This window comes from Dreissena polymorpha, chromosome 15 (genome assembly GCF_020536995.1).
Source record: "Dreissena polymorpha isolate Duluth1 chromosome 15, UMN_Dpol_1.0, whole genome shotgun sequence".
NCBI classification, from domain to species: domain Eukaryota; kingdom Metazoa; phylum Mollusca; class Bivalvia; order Myida; family Dreissenidae; genus Dreissena; species Dreissena polymorpha.
In genome coordinates, this window is record NC_068369.1 from 11994685 (window position 1) to 12012149 (window position 17465).

Here is a 17465-nt window from a genome sequence, read left to right on the forward strand (position 1 = left end):
AATGTCCGTGGTTTACCTGCACCATGTGTTTCCTGGCCAAGGTGTTGGTAAATGTCCGTGGTTTACCTGCACCATGTGTTTCCTGGCCAAGGTGTTGGTAAATGTCCGTGGTTTACCTGCACCATGTGTTGCCTGGCCAAGGTGTTGGTAAATGTCCGTGGTTTACCTGCACCATGTGTTTCCTGGCCAAGGTGTTGGTAAATGTCCGTGGTTTACCTGCGCACATGCGCATCTGTTTTGTTGCCTGTGCTATTTGTTTTAGATTATTGCATGCTGATGAATAAACGATCAGTGGTTCTACTGTCATGTATTACACGGGTCAATATTACATTTTGACAGAAGGTTTATGTCTATTTTACTCATATTCAAAATTAACCGCTTTACTTTGAGATTCATTGTAGTAAACCCAATCAATGGTGAAATTTGGGAAATCCGACATATTTATGTATTTAATTTAAAACATGCTTAGTCAAGTTGTGTTTCTGAACATGTGTTCTATCTCTGGTTCAATTTTCAGTCCATTGTGAACGTCTGCAACAAAAGATGGTAGCGGTCAAACTTTGTATTTTTGTATTTTTCAATTGGTTAATCTTCATTACATTGTTTTTACTCCTTTTTGTATAATTAAAAGCTATAATACAAAATGTATTTCATTTTAAATAAATACTATATATATTTATATATTAATTTTCGTTTACGTTTGTAAACATTGGAATGACAAAAGCTATATTCCACAACGACAAGTCTAGTTCTAAGAGTTGGCGGAAATAAACAACCATCGAACGCGACAATTCCTGATACTGTAAATGTGGGAGCCGTTAAAAGTGTGATCGGATTGGGGTATACTATTATAAGGATGGAAATTTTCCAATTTAAGAAGTGTAATCGGATGAGGGGGATATTAACTCTAACAAATATTATTCAGCGTTTCAATCGTGATTCTGCACAATTGGTATAATAGTATTTCAATAGCTTCAATGTCATTGTTTTTTTAGGTCTTTTCCGTCATTGACTATATTGGTCTACGTCTGCAATAAAATGGATGTAAAACACCATTGAGTTGAGTTACCATGTGTCCTCACCCCCACACCCACTACACATATGAGTCGTAGTCTGTGAAATGGGGGTTTAAAGCATGTGCATAAAGTCCCAGATTAGCCTGTGTAATCCGCACAGGCTATTCAGAAACGACACTTTCCGCCTAAATGGGCTTTTTGCTAACAAGAGACTTTACTTAAACAGAAAATTTTATAAAAGCGGAAGGTGTTGTCCCTGATTAGCATGTGCGGCCAGCACAGGCTAATCTGGAATGGCACTTTACGCACATGCATTAAACCCCCTTTTCACACAGAACGGCTCATATATTCGATAAGTATTTGAATATAGTCTACTATGTAAGTGGTGGAGCTTAATTTGTCATGGAAACAAGACAGCTGGCTATGCTTCTCATGATTGCTTATATCTCACATGATATTTTAGAATAAATAAACTTTTATACGTGTTTTTATTGGGTTTTTAAAGTACAAACGCATAGAAAATCACACAACAATAATAATTTTATATTGACAACATTGAAAAGTAATGTTTAAATATTGTGTCTTAAAAGATATATCACTAAACAGAAAATCCTCTGAAATGTTCCTTTGTGTAATTTAGTCATTGAAACAGGAGGAATAATGGTTACTTCAACAATAACGCAACGTATACAAGTACATGACGAACGTCTATAGCACGTCGGATGTAAGACAACCTTGGACGTCAAACTGCATCGATATGTGGATATACCAGGACCGGGGGTTCACTCGCACACAAAGGGCAGCTACTGGGCATGGCAGAACATTGGTGACCAAGTCTGAGCTGTTGCCAGTGTTACCTGTAAAGTTCTGAAAATGGGAATTATCATAAACTGAAGAATAGGCGAAAGATAAGAAATTCTCATCACAGAATGGGATAATGATTTAAAAAATAGATTGTTCCTGTTATTTACAATAATGAAAGTTATGAAAATTAATGCGTTTCATGTTTGTCCGTGTAAATGTGTGGCGAAGGGATACGCACGCATGACTGATTGTGTACATATGAGTCGTGTTCTGAGAAAACTGGACATAATGCATGTGCGTAAAGTGTCGTCCTAGATTAGTCTGTGCAGTCCGCAAAGGCTAACCAGGGATCACACTTTCCGCTGTTATGTCATTTTTCGTTAAAATGAAGACTCTTCGTAGCAAAAATCCAATTTAGGCGGAAAGTATCGTCCCTGATTAGTCTGTGCGGACTGCACAGGCTAATCTGGGATGACACTTTACATACATGCATTATGTCCAGTTTTCTCAGAACGCGACTCATATGTTCAAATTTATTGCTATTTAAATGAATTGGCTCTTCTTGTAATCTTTAAAAATGAGACATTTAAATTAGAAATAAACTGTTAATTGTGGTACACAGTTACCAGAATTTGTCCGCTGGTGGCATTTTTGTATGGATAAAATGTACTGCAGTCAGTGCTGTAGTAGACGTGGTATGACGTAACCTTTTGACCATGATCATCCTTAACGCCATCTTTCTTTCGCCCTCTCGTAGTTACAGCAGTCACCATGCGAGGTGTTGGAAACCTAACCTGGTTCAATACATTACTTGCGTAAAAGCTCGATTTCAATCTATAAACGCCGTCTAAATGTAGTCTTAATGATTATGAGATCTGTCAACTAAAAGACGTTCATGCAAGATCTTTGAAATTATTTTTATTTAGGAACATTTTCTGAATGTTATGTGTTGGGGAGACGAACATAATTATTTGTTTACCTGAATGGACTGGTTCAAGTCGGCGTTATTTGAGGCCCACACACCCGAGAGAAATGAGCCGTTCGAATAGACTACCAGCGAGGCATTGAGTCGGGCCTGACTGACGGCGTATATTTGCATGCCTGGGTATAACGGTTCAAAGTATTGCGATGATACCGTAATAGAACTGTCCGGTACGCCGTTCGGGCCTGTGACGAGATATTCCTCATTTGCACATACACCACCTACCGAAACAGAACGTAGAAAAGTTAAATTCTGAAAAGGAAGTGCTTTCTACATTTGTTCATCAATATAGTTTGCGCATTCGTCAATTGGATACTCGCTGTTAATAAAGCAGAAGCGTAACAAGTGATGTCAGAAAATCACACGAGGTAATTTACCATTAAGATAATCAAGATCGTTTCACACGTTTTTATTTAAAAATCAAGATCATCAACTGCTTGCTTTAAAACGATATGAAGGTGTACATGGTTTTATAGCATTGAAGACAAAAGTAAGCTTCCAATTAACGCTCACCCATTTAAATAAAATATCACAGGTGCGATTAGTCGTCTGAACACATGTTAAATATGTAACAGGCAGAAGCGACCATGTGTGCTTGCGGGCTTGTGTGTGCATTTCTAAAACAAACACATTAACAAACTGGCGCTATAAGACTAAAGAAGTAAAGAAGTATCAATTGGAACGAACAAACAGCGCCCTTATATTAAACAATCTATCAATATTCCTTAACAAATAAAACAAACAAAATCAAAAACTTGTCTCTCGGTGACATGCAATTTTGTACAGACATTTTAATGTCAATACAACATATCATAATACTTACCCGGTTGAACGCACAAGGTCTCGCTACCGTTCCACTGGCCCAGACTGCACACCCGGGTCTGACTTCCATACAAACAGTTGTTCGAGTTACAAGTGAATGTCGCCACTTTAGATGTCGTTGATACATTTCCGTTGTTGGGCGATGGGAGTGGGTCGCAAGGCGCTGAATATAAGAACATATTTTATAACGAATTGTACATGGACAAGTGTCGTATTACAGTTTGATTATTTAAAATTCATGTATATTATTTACTTAAAAACTTCAAAATAACCAATTACATTAAATATTGCTGATGCTAACTTGCAGGGTGTAACATGTGTATGCGGAAACGAGTTTGAATACTTGTATTCAGGTGTCCCTGTTCGTGAGCATAAAATTATTAAGTTTTCAAAAGTACAGCCTTCTGTTTTCTCAATACATTATATTCTTTAGGTGTTTATCCCAATTGTTATAAATTAAAATACTTGATAATCTTACATTTATATACTGTTCACTATCTAAATTTCACCTTGTTTCCTATGAATGCACTTTTTGTCAGTAATTTCACTACCTTCCTCATTTTTTAAGTTTTATATTGTTTTGGCTATTGCATGGTTTTTTCTTGTGTAACCGGGTTGAAACATTCGTTTCACTTATTCTGTTCTTTTGTTCTGTTTTAATGTTCTTATTTCCCTTTATTTCATTGTGTTAACATGGTTAATTTATTAAGCTGTTATCCTGGGGCAAGTCTAAAGAATTAAAGTCAGTCAAGCATATGATTATGTCCAGTTTAGGTAATTGTCCAGTCAGGCTTGACCAGTGATTTTCCCACTCTTTCCTTTGTCTTCTGGTCACTTTCAACTTGGCAACAGAACTGTTAAGATCTACTTTTTAAAAGTTGCCATTACTTCAAAATAAGGTTAGTTCTATTTCTACCTTTTGCATTTACTCTTTCTTGTATTTGCATTGAGTTGTATTTATGCTGTGAGTTGATATAACTCATAGTTGATAAGTAATGAAGTTAAATTCAGAAAAGCAGCATTGTCACCCTAACGTGCTAATGATTCCTTTAATTCACAGTTTCCCATACTCTTCACATTTATAATCTTATTTGAAGCATAAGCACAGCACCCGCAGAGATTGTAATCATAGAGAGAGAGAGTTCCGTACACATTCCACAAATGGTAAGCGAGAGCGAGAAAGCGTTGAGATATAATGTATTTGTATGTTTATGCTGTATATGTACCATTTGACATATTACCGGATCTTTTCATTGTAACTCGTTAAAGGCCACACATGATATGTTTTATATATTTGTTACTTTGCATATACTGACATAATGTCTGATACCATGTTTATAATATGTTTCAGTGACATGGAATTCATAAAAATACACACAAAATATATATTCGGGTGGTTGTTTTGAGCCGGGTACTGCCTGTTTATATCTCGCTGCAGGAAAATTTTGATAACTTTTCACCATTGGTGTAACAATATATGGAACTGAATATGAATTGTCCCAGTTTGCAGAACGATACTTCAAATTTATTAGACGGTATTGAACAATCCTTAAATTAAACTCTTACTGTAACACAGGAGTTTCCAAATATTCCAGGTCTAAATGTAAGTTTTGATAAAACAAACGTCGTGTGGATTGGCAAGCACAGCTATAATTCTATACCGTAAAAACAAAATGGAAACTAAATTGGATGCAACACAGCTTTGAAATGCTAGAAATACATTTTCACGTTGACCTGTTAACAATGGTTAAAACGAGGGAAAATGTCAAAATATTCGGAAAACTGGAAAATAATACATTTGACGCCAATTGGAAAGATTGTAATTGTGAAAAACACTTATTGTGTCATAATTCAATCACTTGATCATATCATTGCCTTCCCACATGATACCATTCTTAACCCGATACAGTCTTCTATTCTGAATTTCATTTATGGCGGTCGTAGTGAAATAAAGTTTTCGACAATAGTAAAGGAGCACAGTGAAGGAGGTTTAAAAAAGATCAATCGGGATGCATTTATTCCAGCATTGAAACTTATTTGGCTACATAAAATTCAATCCTTTACGGGATATTTGATAGAAATCACAAACTTTTATGTTGATAAATATACGTTTTTTAATTGCAGTTATCATTATTGATCGAATATATTTAACAGAATTGCAAACCCTTTTTGGGTAGAGGTTTTAAAAGGCTCTTCACTTTATAGTGGTAAAAAAGAGGTAAACACAGGAGATTTTTCTTTAAGTCATGGTTCGTAGCTGGAATTAATTTCATAATTGATATACTAAAAACGGAACCTTTACCTATCTCGATGAATTATATAGATTGTACAATTTGAACATAAATTTCATTCATTATACAGGGATTAAAAGAGAAATAGATAAATTTATCAAAATATATTGTATATCTTGCCCTATTAAAAAGACATCGTACCCTTTTTGCCTCCAGTTTTACAACATGCACTGAAAAAAGAATCTGGTTCAAAAAGACTATACAGCAAAATGGTGTACAAAACACAATACCTTAATAAATGAAAAAGAATGGAATTGCTTATTTGATCTACTCTTAAATAACCAATGATGTAACGGTTCAGTGGTTCCAATATAGACTTACTCGAGGATTCTTGGAACAAATAGTCTTTTGAATAGCATGAAAATTACTGACGATTACTGATAATCTTGAAATAAAATGTGCTAAAAAAACAGTTTTCAAAAGCGAACCTTGAAAACAAATGCGGAAGATCTATACCTTCAAAGCATAACGGCGCTGTTCCGTTCCAAGAACCCGCCAGGCACGCCAACGCAGGTTCACCGTTCAGGACGTAACCCTGGTTACATTTAAATGTCATCACGTTCCCGTTGTTTTCAATTGTCCCATTTCCAGGCGCGGAAAGTGTGGAACATGGGGCTGAAAATCAATTTGATAGTAAAGAGCTGTGCACATTCGTTTCGTTCATAAAAAATGACATTTAGTTAGAGTGTTGGACATTCTAAGGTTTTTGAAAGTTCTGTAAAATTCAAAATAACATTTTGAAGACACAGGCTATGCAGTTTTATCTTATTTATACACGCTTAAGTCAACCATAGTAAGAAATGATATAATACACTTTGATATTGGAACTATATATATATTTTTATATAATGAAAATATTTGATCATAATGTATATAAAAAAATAAGCGTTCAAAATATAAAGGAAGTAATTACCTGAATGTGTTGCTGTAGCTAGGGTCGTAGTTGTTAGTGGTTGGGCGGTAATTGTTGTTGAAGTTGTTGTACCAATTGGGGTGGTGGTTGTTGCCGGAGTGTTGGCTGTCGTTGTTATTATAGTGGTTGTTGTTGCCATGGTGGTCAACGTTGTCGTCGTTATTCGTTCGCAGGTAGGATACGTGCCATTCCAAACACCAGACACACACCTGAGTGTATCGACACCGTTGATGACAAAATCGGCATTGCATGTAAATCGAACAATGTTGCCATCCGAACTCATGTTTCCGTGCAGCAGATCCGGTACAATAGGACATGGGGCTAAAACGATTGCGTTCTTTGTAGTTGTTAATCAACACATAAGACAATCTGAACATATATGTATATAAATACAACTTTTTAACTAACGAAACATATTAATGAAAATACTGTTATGCTTACAAAAAGCTTTTCTATTATATAATGAAAATTTCTTAAGACGCATACGAACACTTATGACGAAGCAAGATTTTAATGAAACAATTCGAGAGTATATGCTTTGCTTTTTGGAGTTTAATATAATTAAACAATGTCTACTGTGTGTTCTCCCAGACGTTTATGCAAACAAAATTCTCCAAATTGCGAAATCTTGGTAGCCCATAAACCTACCGTCAAACATGTTTAGTATAACATCAGCTTGGTCTCCAGTGGGACTGACGTCTTGAGAAGATGCAAAGCTAATCTGGCACCGCCGAGATGCCGTATTATAGCCGGCTACTTGGCATGAATTCTTGCGTGATTGGCGCTGGCACTGAACCGCGCATTCAATCATGGACTGGCTGTCAATTGCCACATTAATGCTGTTCACAACGTACCCGTAACTTATTGTCATCCTTTTGTTACCCATCTGAGCGTAAACAGCTGCAGCCAAAAGTCCAATAGTGGTGAAAACAATGTTGAATCTTTGCATTTTTTTAATATTAAAATTGCAATCGTCTTATGAAAACAAGTTTTGTTTCTAAGTTATACGCGTATTCAGAACCATCAGCTTAGGCCCTTTGCATGACCGTATGCAACAAACTAATCGCGAAAAAATATAAAAATAAACTACTGTCTTCGCATTACAGATTTTTTTCAAACGATTATATATGGACAGGGCTCTGCTATTTTTCTGTTGATAGGAAGTACATAAAGGAAATAACTATTGACTCTTTTCATACGATAAAAGCTCATTGAAATTGTGTGATCACCTTTACCGATACACGAACCAAAAATAACAACTCATAAAACACAATTCCAGGAACTAGAAAACCAAACATTTAAACAAACACAGAACACAAAAGAGTGTTTTCATCATCAAGTGACGTATGTGAGAAATGAACTCTTGACACAGAATTGAAAACCTGTTGACATATAGTTAATCGGATGTATCCACGAATCAAACTCTATGCAAAGGTGACATCCGTCTAGATCCAGGGGAGATTCTATGCAAAACAAAACCAACATTTGAAAAGCATACTCTTGCTTTATAACAGTTTGTTCAACGTAAACGTTTACATGCGACATAAATGCATAGTTAAAAGGTTGTTAAACATAACGCTTTCAATACGAATTAAAAATGAACAGGAGCCTCGTAAGGACAATAAGATTCGCTTTCAATAATCAAACGATGACGACATTGGTTGCCGACTTTTAGAAATCGACTCGTTTGAAAATAACTATTTGCACAGTCATTCTGTAGTTATTGGGACGTTTTGGAAATAAAAGTCTATTTCAGAAATGTCATATGGACATAAATGTATGCTTTCGACGAGAATTACAACAATGTTATAATATTTTAATGTGTACTGTTAAGACGTTTAGATTAAAACCAGCAAACATCAATTAAGACACAACTGTAGTATAACATGCGATACTTTCATCGTTTATACACGTATTTAATATCGTAAGTGGGCTTTTACATTTAAACTAATGAACATACTCGTAGACCAAGCGATAGTACATAATATGTTCTTCATGGTTATAACAAATATTACAAATATTTACATATTTCATCTTTATGTGTCTTTTTAACTCTCATCGTGTATATTTGCAACGTGAATGAATATTTACATCTCGAATATCCAGTCATTGAGAAGGTTTCGATCTAATCTCTTAAATGCTTAAAGATAAATATGATTTAATGCAAATCCATATACCTTTCGAATATGCATCGACACTTTTGGCCAAATAAAAAAATATATCGGCGTAAATTAATGTTAGTGTTCATAAAATGTGTTGTTTTACTTCACGTGTATACAACTTTCTATTTAAAGAAATAAAAGTAATGAATGCACTTCAAAGAGCTTCATACTCAAATATACACTAATTTTTCTTAAAAGAAATAGGTATAACAACATAACGATACATAACAAAAAAATCATGTGAGAATACAAATACAAAGAAACGCAATTGATGGCAATAATACGTAAGTTCTATGGAGGCGGAATATGAAATTTATCAAACAATATTATTAAGAATCGTATGTCTTATAACAAAAGCTTTTTTGATATATTATAATTCATTATGAATAGCTGATTTGCCACACGAAACGAATTACTTGTGGAATTTAAATGCCTATCGGTTGATATACACCGCTAATTAAATATGTTTGTCATAGGTCAATTAACATCGTCTCATACAGATATAATGGTACTCATGTTTTAAATCAAACTCAATACAACATATGCAATAAATTTTGTTTCGCCTTATATTATTTTGTGCGTATCTGCTACTTTGGATTCTAAACGGACGTGTACATACTCCTATTCTAACAAAAATACGTGCATACGTATAAGCAGAAAGTTTCAATATTCCAAATATTCAAAAGAAGCTTAAAAGTTTATACATATCTTAAAGATAACTGTTATTCATTATACTATAATGAACCACCCTTGTTAAGAATTGTCAACAAACCACCCTAATTAAGCAGTTAACATGTACAACATGTTAATTTTAAAGTAGATGAACGAATACAAATTTATTAAACAAGTTCTTGAATTTTGATATCACATACTTATAACTTTTATTATAATTATTTGTTTGTATTTGTTTATAAGCTTGTTTGTAGGCAGTTAGCATTTTGATGTATTCATTTATTTAACTTAAGTATAGTTACGTTGACGTAAGCAGAAAACCATATTATATGATGATATGTTGAGTTGTTTTATTTTCAAGTATGATATATATGTATTTTGATTTCGCACACATCTTATGTGTATATGGATAAGTATGCTTGTTCATAAAGTATCTGTTCAGCTGCAAAAGAACAAATAATTACAAATAAAAGTAAGCAATCCGAATAATGTTAGTTGATATCTTACTTTGTCAAACTCTAAACAATTAATGAAACTGATGTATTCTATTGGTATTTAAGCTTTTATAAGTACAGATTAAAAAAATAGACAGTAACAAAAAATATTCAATTTTGCTTATGATCAAAACATGTGAACTTCATGTTGTAATCATGTTTATTATATGGTTCAGCTAACAAAGAACCCGTAACGCTTTCGCTTTGAGTATTGCAGTCACATTGCATCGATACATGTATATTCTTCAGTGTTCAAAGTATCACAAGCACGCACAAGAAGGCTACTTGAAATGGTAAAACATTGATGTTCAGCTGAAAACTGCCCTATGTACAAAACTAAAATCATTCAAATCAGTGTATATATTGCCTTATACACTATGTTTTGACCATATATTCGTCCATATGTAGGAGACTTATTATACCATACCAACCACCAGAAATACACCCGTGTTTATCGAAGCCGTTGATGTTGCCATCCTAAATGTGTCTTGTTATGACAAAACTTGGCATAATGCATGTGCGTAAAGTGCCGTCCTAGATTAGCCTGTGCAGTCCGCACAGGCTAGTCTAATCAGGGACGACACTTTCCGCTTAAACTTGATTTTCGGTAAGAAGGGACTTCCTTCAAACTAAAAATACCATAAAAGCGGAAAGTGTCGTCCCTGATTAGCCTGTGCGGACTGCACAGGCTAATCTGGGACGGCACTTTACGCACAAGCATTAAGCCCAGTTTTCTCAGAACAAGACACATTAATGATTAATAACGACAAAAAAGGTAAGTGAATTTAATATTTTATACTAGAAGATCATACAAGAATAACAAAATTTATGGTATTTATGAAGTGGTGTATTTGGCAAATAAAAGCAATTATAGTCGATATCGTCTAATTTAAGAAAATACGGTTGTGCTAAAATTAAAAGACACATAATATAATACGTCATTTCTTTGTACGAACACTTTCATAAGAATACAAGATAATAAGAAATATTTTGAAAGCGTATACGTTGCTTTAAGAGTTCAATTTTCTTGAACAAAGGCGACTATTTCACGTACCTTAATTCATACATTCATGAAAATGTGTATATCTATTCAAAAACGAAATCGAGAAAGCTGAAAATAGTACAAAAAACCATGTCAAGTATAACAGCAGCATTGTCTAGTGCAACTGGCGTCGCGAGAAGATGCTAAGCTAAAGAGTCTGGAGCTACACAGATAACATACAGAAATTGTATATGTGTTTCAATGTTCAAAATGATCGCCGGGGACTGAAGTTTTTTCCATATAAAACACCAAGCCAGTTAGACATACTATAACAGGGTATGTTAATGCTATGATGGTGGCAGGAATCGTTGCAAATTGCCGCCACATAGTCTTTCACAGGCTTAAATAGTTTATGCCCCTCCTATAGAACCCATATATTCGTGTAAGGGCTGGTGTTATGCTTCTTCAAATATGCGGTTATAGATAATTCAGTTTATCAGTGGTATCTGTGGCAAAGTCGCTTTACAGTATTTTTGATCTGCCAGCGCAAACATGAGACTATTTAATACACACAATGACATCCCGAGTACTTCCCGTTTAAATCTGCAGCACTTTATACTTCATCCGGTCGTAAAGTTGTTGAAATAGACGCGATGCGATAGATATAGAAACATGGTCATTCAAGTGTCCAAACATTTGTTTAAGTAAATAATATTTTGAAGTACGACCTGATCAAACAGAGGTTTCCAAGAATCCAAAAACCAATATCGGAAACGTTTTAAGTTGACCGTTCTATCGAAACGTTTTATGTTCTATGGAAGCTAAGAAAACCATTGAAAAGCCATTTATATTTACACAGAACAAATTCCACTCTTTTCTGATATATTTCGCCTAAATAGGCTTTTTCAAGCCATTTGTAGTTTTAAAGAAGTCGATACTTTAAAACGCTCGAACATTATAAAAAAAGACGCAAAGTTAAAAGGTAAACAAATATAAGAATGTTCAAGTGGAATTATAAAATAAATAGTTATGACAACAATACGTACTTTCAATCATCGAACGACGTGAATACTTTAACACTTTGCTTTCATACAAAAAGCTCATTTTGACGCGTTTAAAATGTAACAATTATAGCAAGGTCAGTTTGTTACAGTTAATGCAGATAAATGGCTTGTTTATGACGTATGGAAATAAAGTAAATAATAAACAAGAAACAATCCTGAAAAAGAACAAAAAGGTAAAAAAAATATAGAACAGGCAGGTTTGTCCCAAAATATACATCATGGCAAAACGATCATTTACGTGACATTCGGGTGACATATTGTTAGTAAGCGACTTAGAAAATATTTCAGGTCGTAAACTTTAACAAACTAAATAAACTTATCTGACCCGTTCAAATATTAAATATTAATTGAACAATAAGCTAAAAATATAAATTCCTCATTTCTGTTATTGAATGACTGAATATTCTCGACAGGAATTATATATGAGTCGCGTTCGGAGAAAACTGGGCATAATGCATGTGCGTAAAGTGTCGTCCCAGATTTAATTAAGATGTTAGTTTATGCCTGTATAATTACAAGTTGAAGCAGTGAAATAAGTAATTTCATGATAAATCAAAGCGCTGAAGGCACTGTAGGTGTTCGCTGTTGTAAAACGTCGTCCTTGATTAGCTTGTGCGCATTGCACAGGCTAATCAGTATGCACAGGCTAATCTTATTTGACATGCATTAAGCCCCGTTTTCCTTGAAAGCAGCCAATATGTACAGATTTCAATGCTAAACACTGTTAAAGCTGTTAAACAATATTAGTCATATAAACAATCTGCAGTGTAGTATTAACAGGCAAATGTGGTGGTTGTCTCTCCTAACATACGCTCTATATAGCATTTGTCGTCTGCTACTGCTACAACGGGCAGTGGCTGTCTCCCATGCCGTACTTAAGACTTCTAAGCACATACTGAAATATGGTCTGTTACATTAGTGTGAGCTAACGCTCACACTAAAAATAAATATAGACAAATATTTTGCGAACAGCATAATGTAACCTTTTCAATTTTGACATTTTACTAACGCAGTTCATACTGTTTGACATTAGGCCGTATTCAGGCTGTTTTGAAAAACCTACATCACGGTTAGATTTCTCTGAAAATTAAATATTAACGGTTGATGCAGTCGGACGGTTAATTGTCATATTCCACGCGCAAAGTACTACGTCTCGGTGGAATGCACTTCCTGATGAGTTTTGTTGGGTCAGTGGGAACGCTTATGGCAAATAGTGGGTTGGAAGAGCTGCTGGAGTCAACATTTGTTGGAGTCTCCAATCTCCTAAATGGGAAGAAATATCCACACAATGTACAAGCATTACGAATTGTGACAGAGGAATTGTTGCGCAAGGTATTCACCGAAAATAATTTTCAGACATCTGACGATCTAGAAAATGTATCTTAACAACACGGAATCTGTCAGTCTTAATTGTGGGTTGACTGTTTGATTAAGTCGGTATTTCTTATAATGATGTATGTTCGGACAGAAAAAAGGCGATTGGCCGCTGCACTTGGCATCAGTTAAGTTAATGTTACCCTTCTTCTTTCTTCTTCCAAACTACGCGAGATATGGCCTCTATTACCTGAGGTCAACGGAACGACATGTTTATAGAAATCAAAACGCTGAAGGCACTGAATTTGTTCGCTGTTGTATAATCTTAGACGCAACTCAGTTTTCAAAATTATGTTATAGCTTTTTATTTGGCAAGTTTGAAATGACCACAACCCATTCAAATTTATAAAGATCGTGTCTTAAAGCACAGGGCGAGATGTGTTTTTTTTCAAATCATTGATACAGCTAATCAGTGAGCACCGGCAAATCTTATTTGACATGCATTAAGCCCCGTTTTCCCTGAGAGCAGCCAATATGAACAGTTGTCAATAACAAACACTAGACTGGCCAACGTTGTCTTACAAGCTGTTAAATACACGCTATGTAGAGTACCAGTGAGAACAGGCAGATGCAGTGGTTAGTGCAGAAGGATTTTACAGGAGTTATCCACACAGGCTGTCATGGGTTACGGTTCCTGCCGTAGCTAAGCCCATACTGATTTGCAAAATTGCGTCTGCATTATTTGTGAGCTAACGCTCACAAATAACAACTTTTATGAGATATGGCCATGGCAAGAATGGAATTATAGGTTCAACGCTTAAAACTGAAACTGTCAAAGTTTGGAGCGTGAGTCTGCATATTTGCAGCAGGTTGGAAGAAGAGAAGACGATCTGAGAGAAATGAGCAGTGCCAATTTAACGGACACTTCTGAGCAACACAAAGAAGAAAAAATCGGGGGAGGATTAATGCAGATGCTAAAGATAAAGCAAGTATTTGGTTGACAGAATGTATTGATCCGTTGGATCCAAGCAAGCATCCACACAGTCTAGTGAACATTGTGACTGGAACAATAGCACCACCCTCTGCTAATGTTGATCAAGCAATAGATATTGGTAAAGCCCAAATGATTAAATTCCAAAACTCATGGCCGGACAATTTAATGGGTCAATATCTAAAAAGGTTGAGACCCAGGTTGTGTCTAGAAAGCACATTAAGGTTGCAGACACCAACGTGATTTATTCAAGAGTGATTGGCATACAAGCTAGTTCTAGGGAAATTGACATTAAACATATACTAAAACATGAATTGGCTCTAGTACCTACTGCTATGTTTACTGAAACTGGGGAACTCAGAATAGGAAAAAACAAATCTGTGCTAAAGAATCAATTAAAAGTAGAAGCGGCTGAGTGGCACATTAAAAGCCAGATCACATGTTCAGTAATTGATTGATCTGCTGTTCTGTATGTCAATCACTGGTCCTAAGACGGAACGATACGTGACTTAACAACTTTATATCTTATATAAGACAAATTCTGAATAAATGTGATGTCTACTTAGTGTTTGACCGATACATGGAGTTCAGCACCAAGAGTGTGGCGAGGTCAGGGATACAATATTATGTCTCAAGGGTTTACAAACTAATGGATGACATGGCCTTGCCAACACAGAATGTTATGCTAGGTGTCACTGAGAACAATCAACAGCTGATCTATCTGATTTGTAAAGCATAATGCCCGGATAAAGAATGTCACCACTGTGCACTCAAACACACAAATTAATCGCTTAAGGAGATCTTGATACTCGGCGTCGCCCACTGAAATATATAAAGGTGTCATAATCAATTGAGCTGATTAAAAACGACCCACGAATGAGCTGACGTTATTATGATAAGGCAAATGGTTGATGCTGTAGAAGCAGAACACACTGGCATTTTTGTGGTATCTGATGATAAGGACGTGTTTGTTTTTCTTACATTACTATGTTATTCTTAAACTTTCATTATTGGTCATGGAATCATCGGTGAAAGAAAGAGCAATGATAGACATTCGCAAAACTGCCCCAAAGCATATACATTTCGCGACCGACTTGCTGTCTGCTCACGCTATATTTGGATGCGATACTGTGAATATTTTGGTATCGATAAGGGTACAGTTATTAAGATGCTGAACACAGGCAAGTCCATCAGACTGTAAGGCGATATGACAGCTTGTATGAAAGAAGTTGTGAAGGAAGCGTCCAAATTTGTCTCAGCATGCTATGGAAAGCCTGATAAAGAGGAAATGTCTATTACGAGACAAACTCTTTGGGCAGCTAGGTTAGGCAAGTCGGGTAAGGATATGCCATCGCTAGCAAGCTTGCCGCCAACCACGGAAGCATTCTATAAAAATTTGAAACGTGCTCACATACAGGCGTATATTTGGAAACACGCATTAGATGCAGACCCACCAGATCTAGATTTTATCTGAAAAACCCTAAAAGATACCAGCCCGGTATCATTTGGATTCTTCATCAGTAACATGTCCCCTATCAAAAAACAATTTAACATTGACTATACACCTCAATGTCGGGTTAAGTGAAAAATGGCCACTTTTCTGCCGGACTAGGATTAATTGTATAAAATGTGATTGGGCATACTTGTTATCCATAGTAAGAATACTTAAAACAAAGCTTGATATAACGCTTATATCAACCGAAACAGAGTAACAAACCTGACAAAGGGCATATCAATCCAAATTATTCCATAAACGATACAAGAATGAGTTTCGCATAGTACTTGAAAAATGATCCTTTATAATTGATAAGACAATAAACGCGCTGAGAAAAAGAAACATACAGCAATTAAAATAATCTCCACTTCAAATAAAAAACTATTGCATTTGCGTGCGTTTGGTGGTTTTGGTAATCATATTTATAACCGTAGCATTTCATGATAGCTACATGTATACGAAAATGTATTTAGTGAACAAAATACACTGAGCATGTGCTTATAACTTTACTTTAAAGAGTTGATACGACATCTATGAAGTGAAAAAAGCTTAATATTCAAATAATGTCGACTACACAGACACACTCAACTGCGACTGTAATATGGGTATACGGACAATACGGACCATGGACCATACGGCCCAGATTAGCGGACCATACGGCTCAGATTATCGGACTATACGGCCCAGATTTGCGGACCATACACGCCGGGTATGCGAATACTTCGTTGACGGATGGCACTTCACTAACAGAGAACAACAAAAGCCACGCGCGAGAGGTGAGTTCTTTAGCTTTTTTGTATTTATGTTCTGTTTATTTGGTTTTTAGACACAGAACATTGTTTGGGTGATTAATGGTATAGCACTGCGTATTGCGAAGAAAGAAATGCGCGGAAAAACGGTGAATTATTTAAAAAAACGATAAAATTACATCGATAATCAGCATGAATTGAATGATACGTACATATTTTAACAAAATAAACATACTTGGAAATAAATCAAGAACGTGCTAACTATTCGAAATAAAAGATCAATATATCCAGTAATGTTACAACATGTTACATTTTAGTTTACTAATGTATTTGAGAAAATTAAAATGTTTTAAGAGTCGCATGCACATTTTCCATCTGCACTTCGTTTACCGATCATCTAAAAAACAATGGCACTTCGTTTCCCGACATCTAGACACTTTTTTCCAGATATAACACACTCGTTTTTTGTGAATCAAAAATGCAGAATTCGCTGTGGAATACTGTTAAAGTAAGCAGGCAATAAATAAAAATGTATGTACTTAGTACGCAAATAAAAAACGAACTACCGAAGCATGTTCTTATCCCTTTAAAATATGATTATGATTTGGTTTAAATGTGAAAGATAAATGTTAAACAAATTGGATATGTCTAATGAGTAAAATCTATATGACCATATATTTTAAATTACGTTCTAAACGGTTGATCTAAAGCATT

The 17465-nt window shown here is 35.3% G+C and overlaps 1 protein-coding gene across 2 annotated transcripts; it reads right to left on the bottom strand.

Moving 5' to 3' along the window:
• Nucleotides 1-1506: 1506 nt before the first annotated feature.
• On the bottom strand, nt 1507-8620 carry LOC127860671 (sushi, von Willebrand factor type A, EGF and pentraxin domain-containing protein 1-like). Of its 2 annotated transcripts, none has more exons than XM_052398911.1 (8): nt 8211-8620; nt 7477-7728; nt 6829-7149; nt 6372-6530; nt 3626-3787; nt 2800-3023; nt 2447-2614; nt 1507-1873 (listed from the first exon to the last, which is right to left on the bottom strand). In XM_052398911.1, the coding sequence occupies exons 1-8, from the start codon at nt 8371-8373 to the stop codon at nt 1820-1822; spliced, it is 1503 nt and encodes a 500-aa protein (XP_052254871.1). In that variant the 5' UTR covers nt 8374-8620; the 3' UTR covers nt 1507-1819. The 2 variants fall into 2 exon arrangements, with proteins under 2 accessions (XP_052254871.1, XP_052254870.1); XM_052398910.1 differs by having other exon boundaries at nt 1507-1883.
• Between the last annotated feature and the right edge of the window lie 8845 nt (nt 8621-17465).

Bases quoted from the DNA above. Each gene is read 5' to 3' on its own strand.
- LOC127860671 (XM_052398910.1), bottom strand. From the start codon at position 8,373: ATGTCGCATGTAAACGTTTACGTTGAACAAACTGTTATAAAGCAAGAG. The intron at 7,729-8,210 runs GTTTTCAATTCT...TTTTGGCTGCAG, and splicing joins GATTAACTATATGTCAACAG to CTGTTTACGCTCAGATGGGT. The intron at 2,615-2,799 runs GTAAACAAATAA...GTATTGAACCAG, and splicing joins ACTTGAACCAGTCCATTCAG to GTTAGGTTTCCAACACCTCG.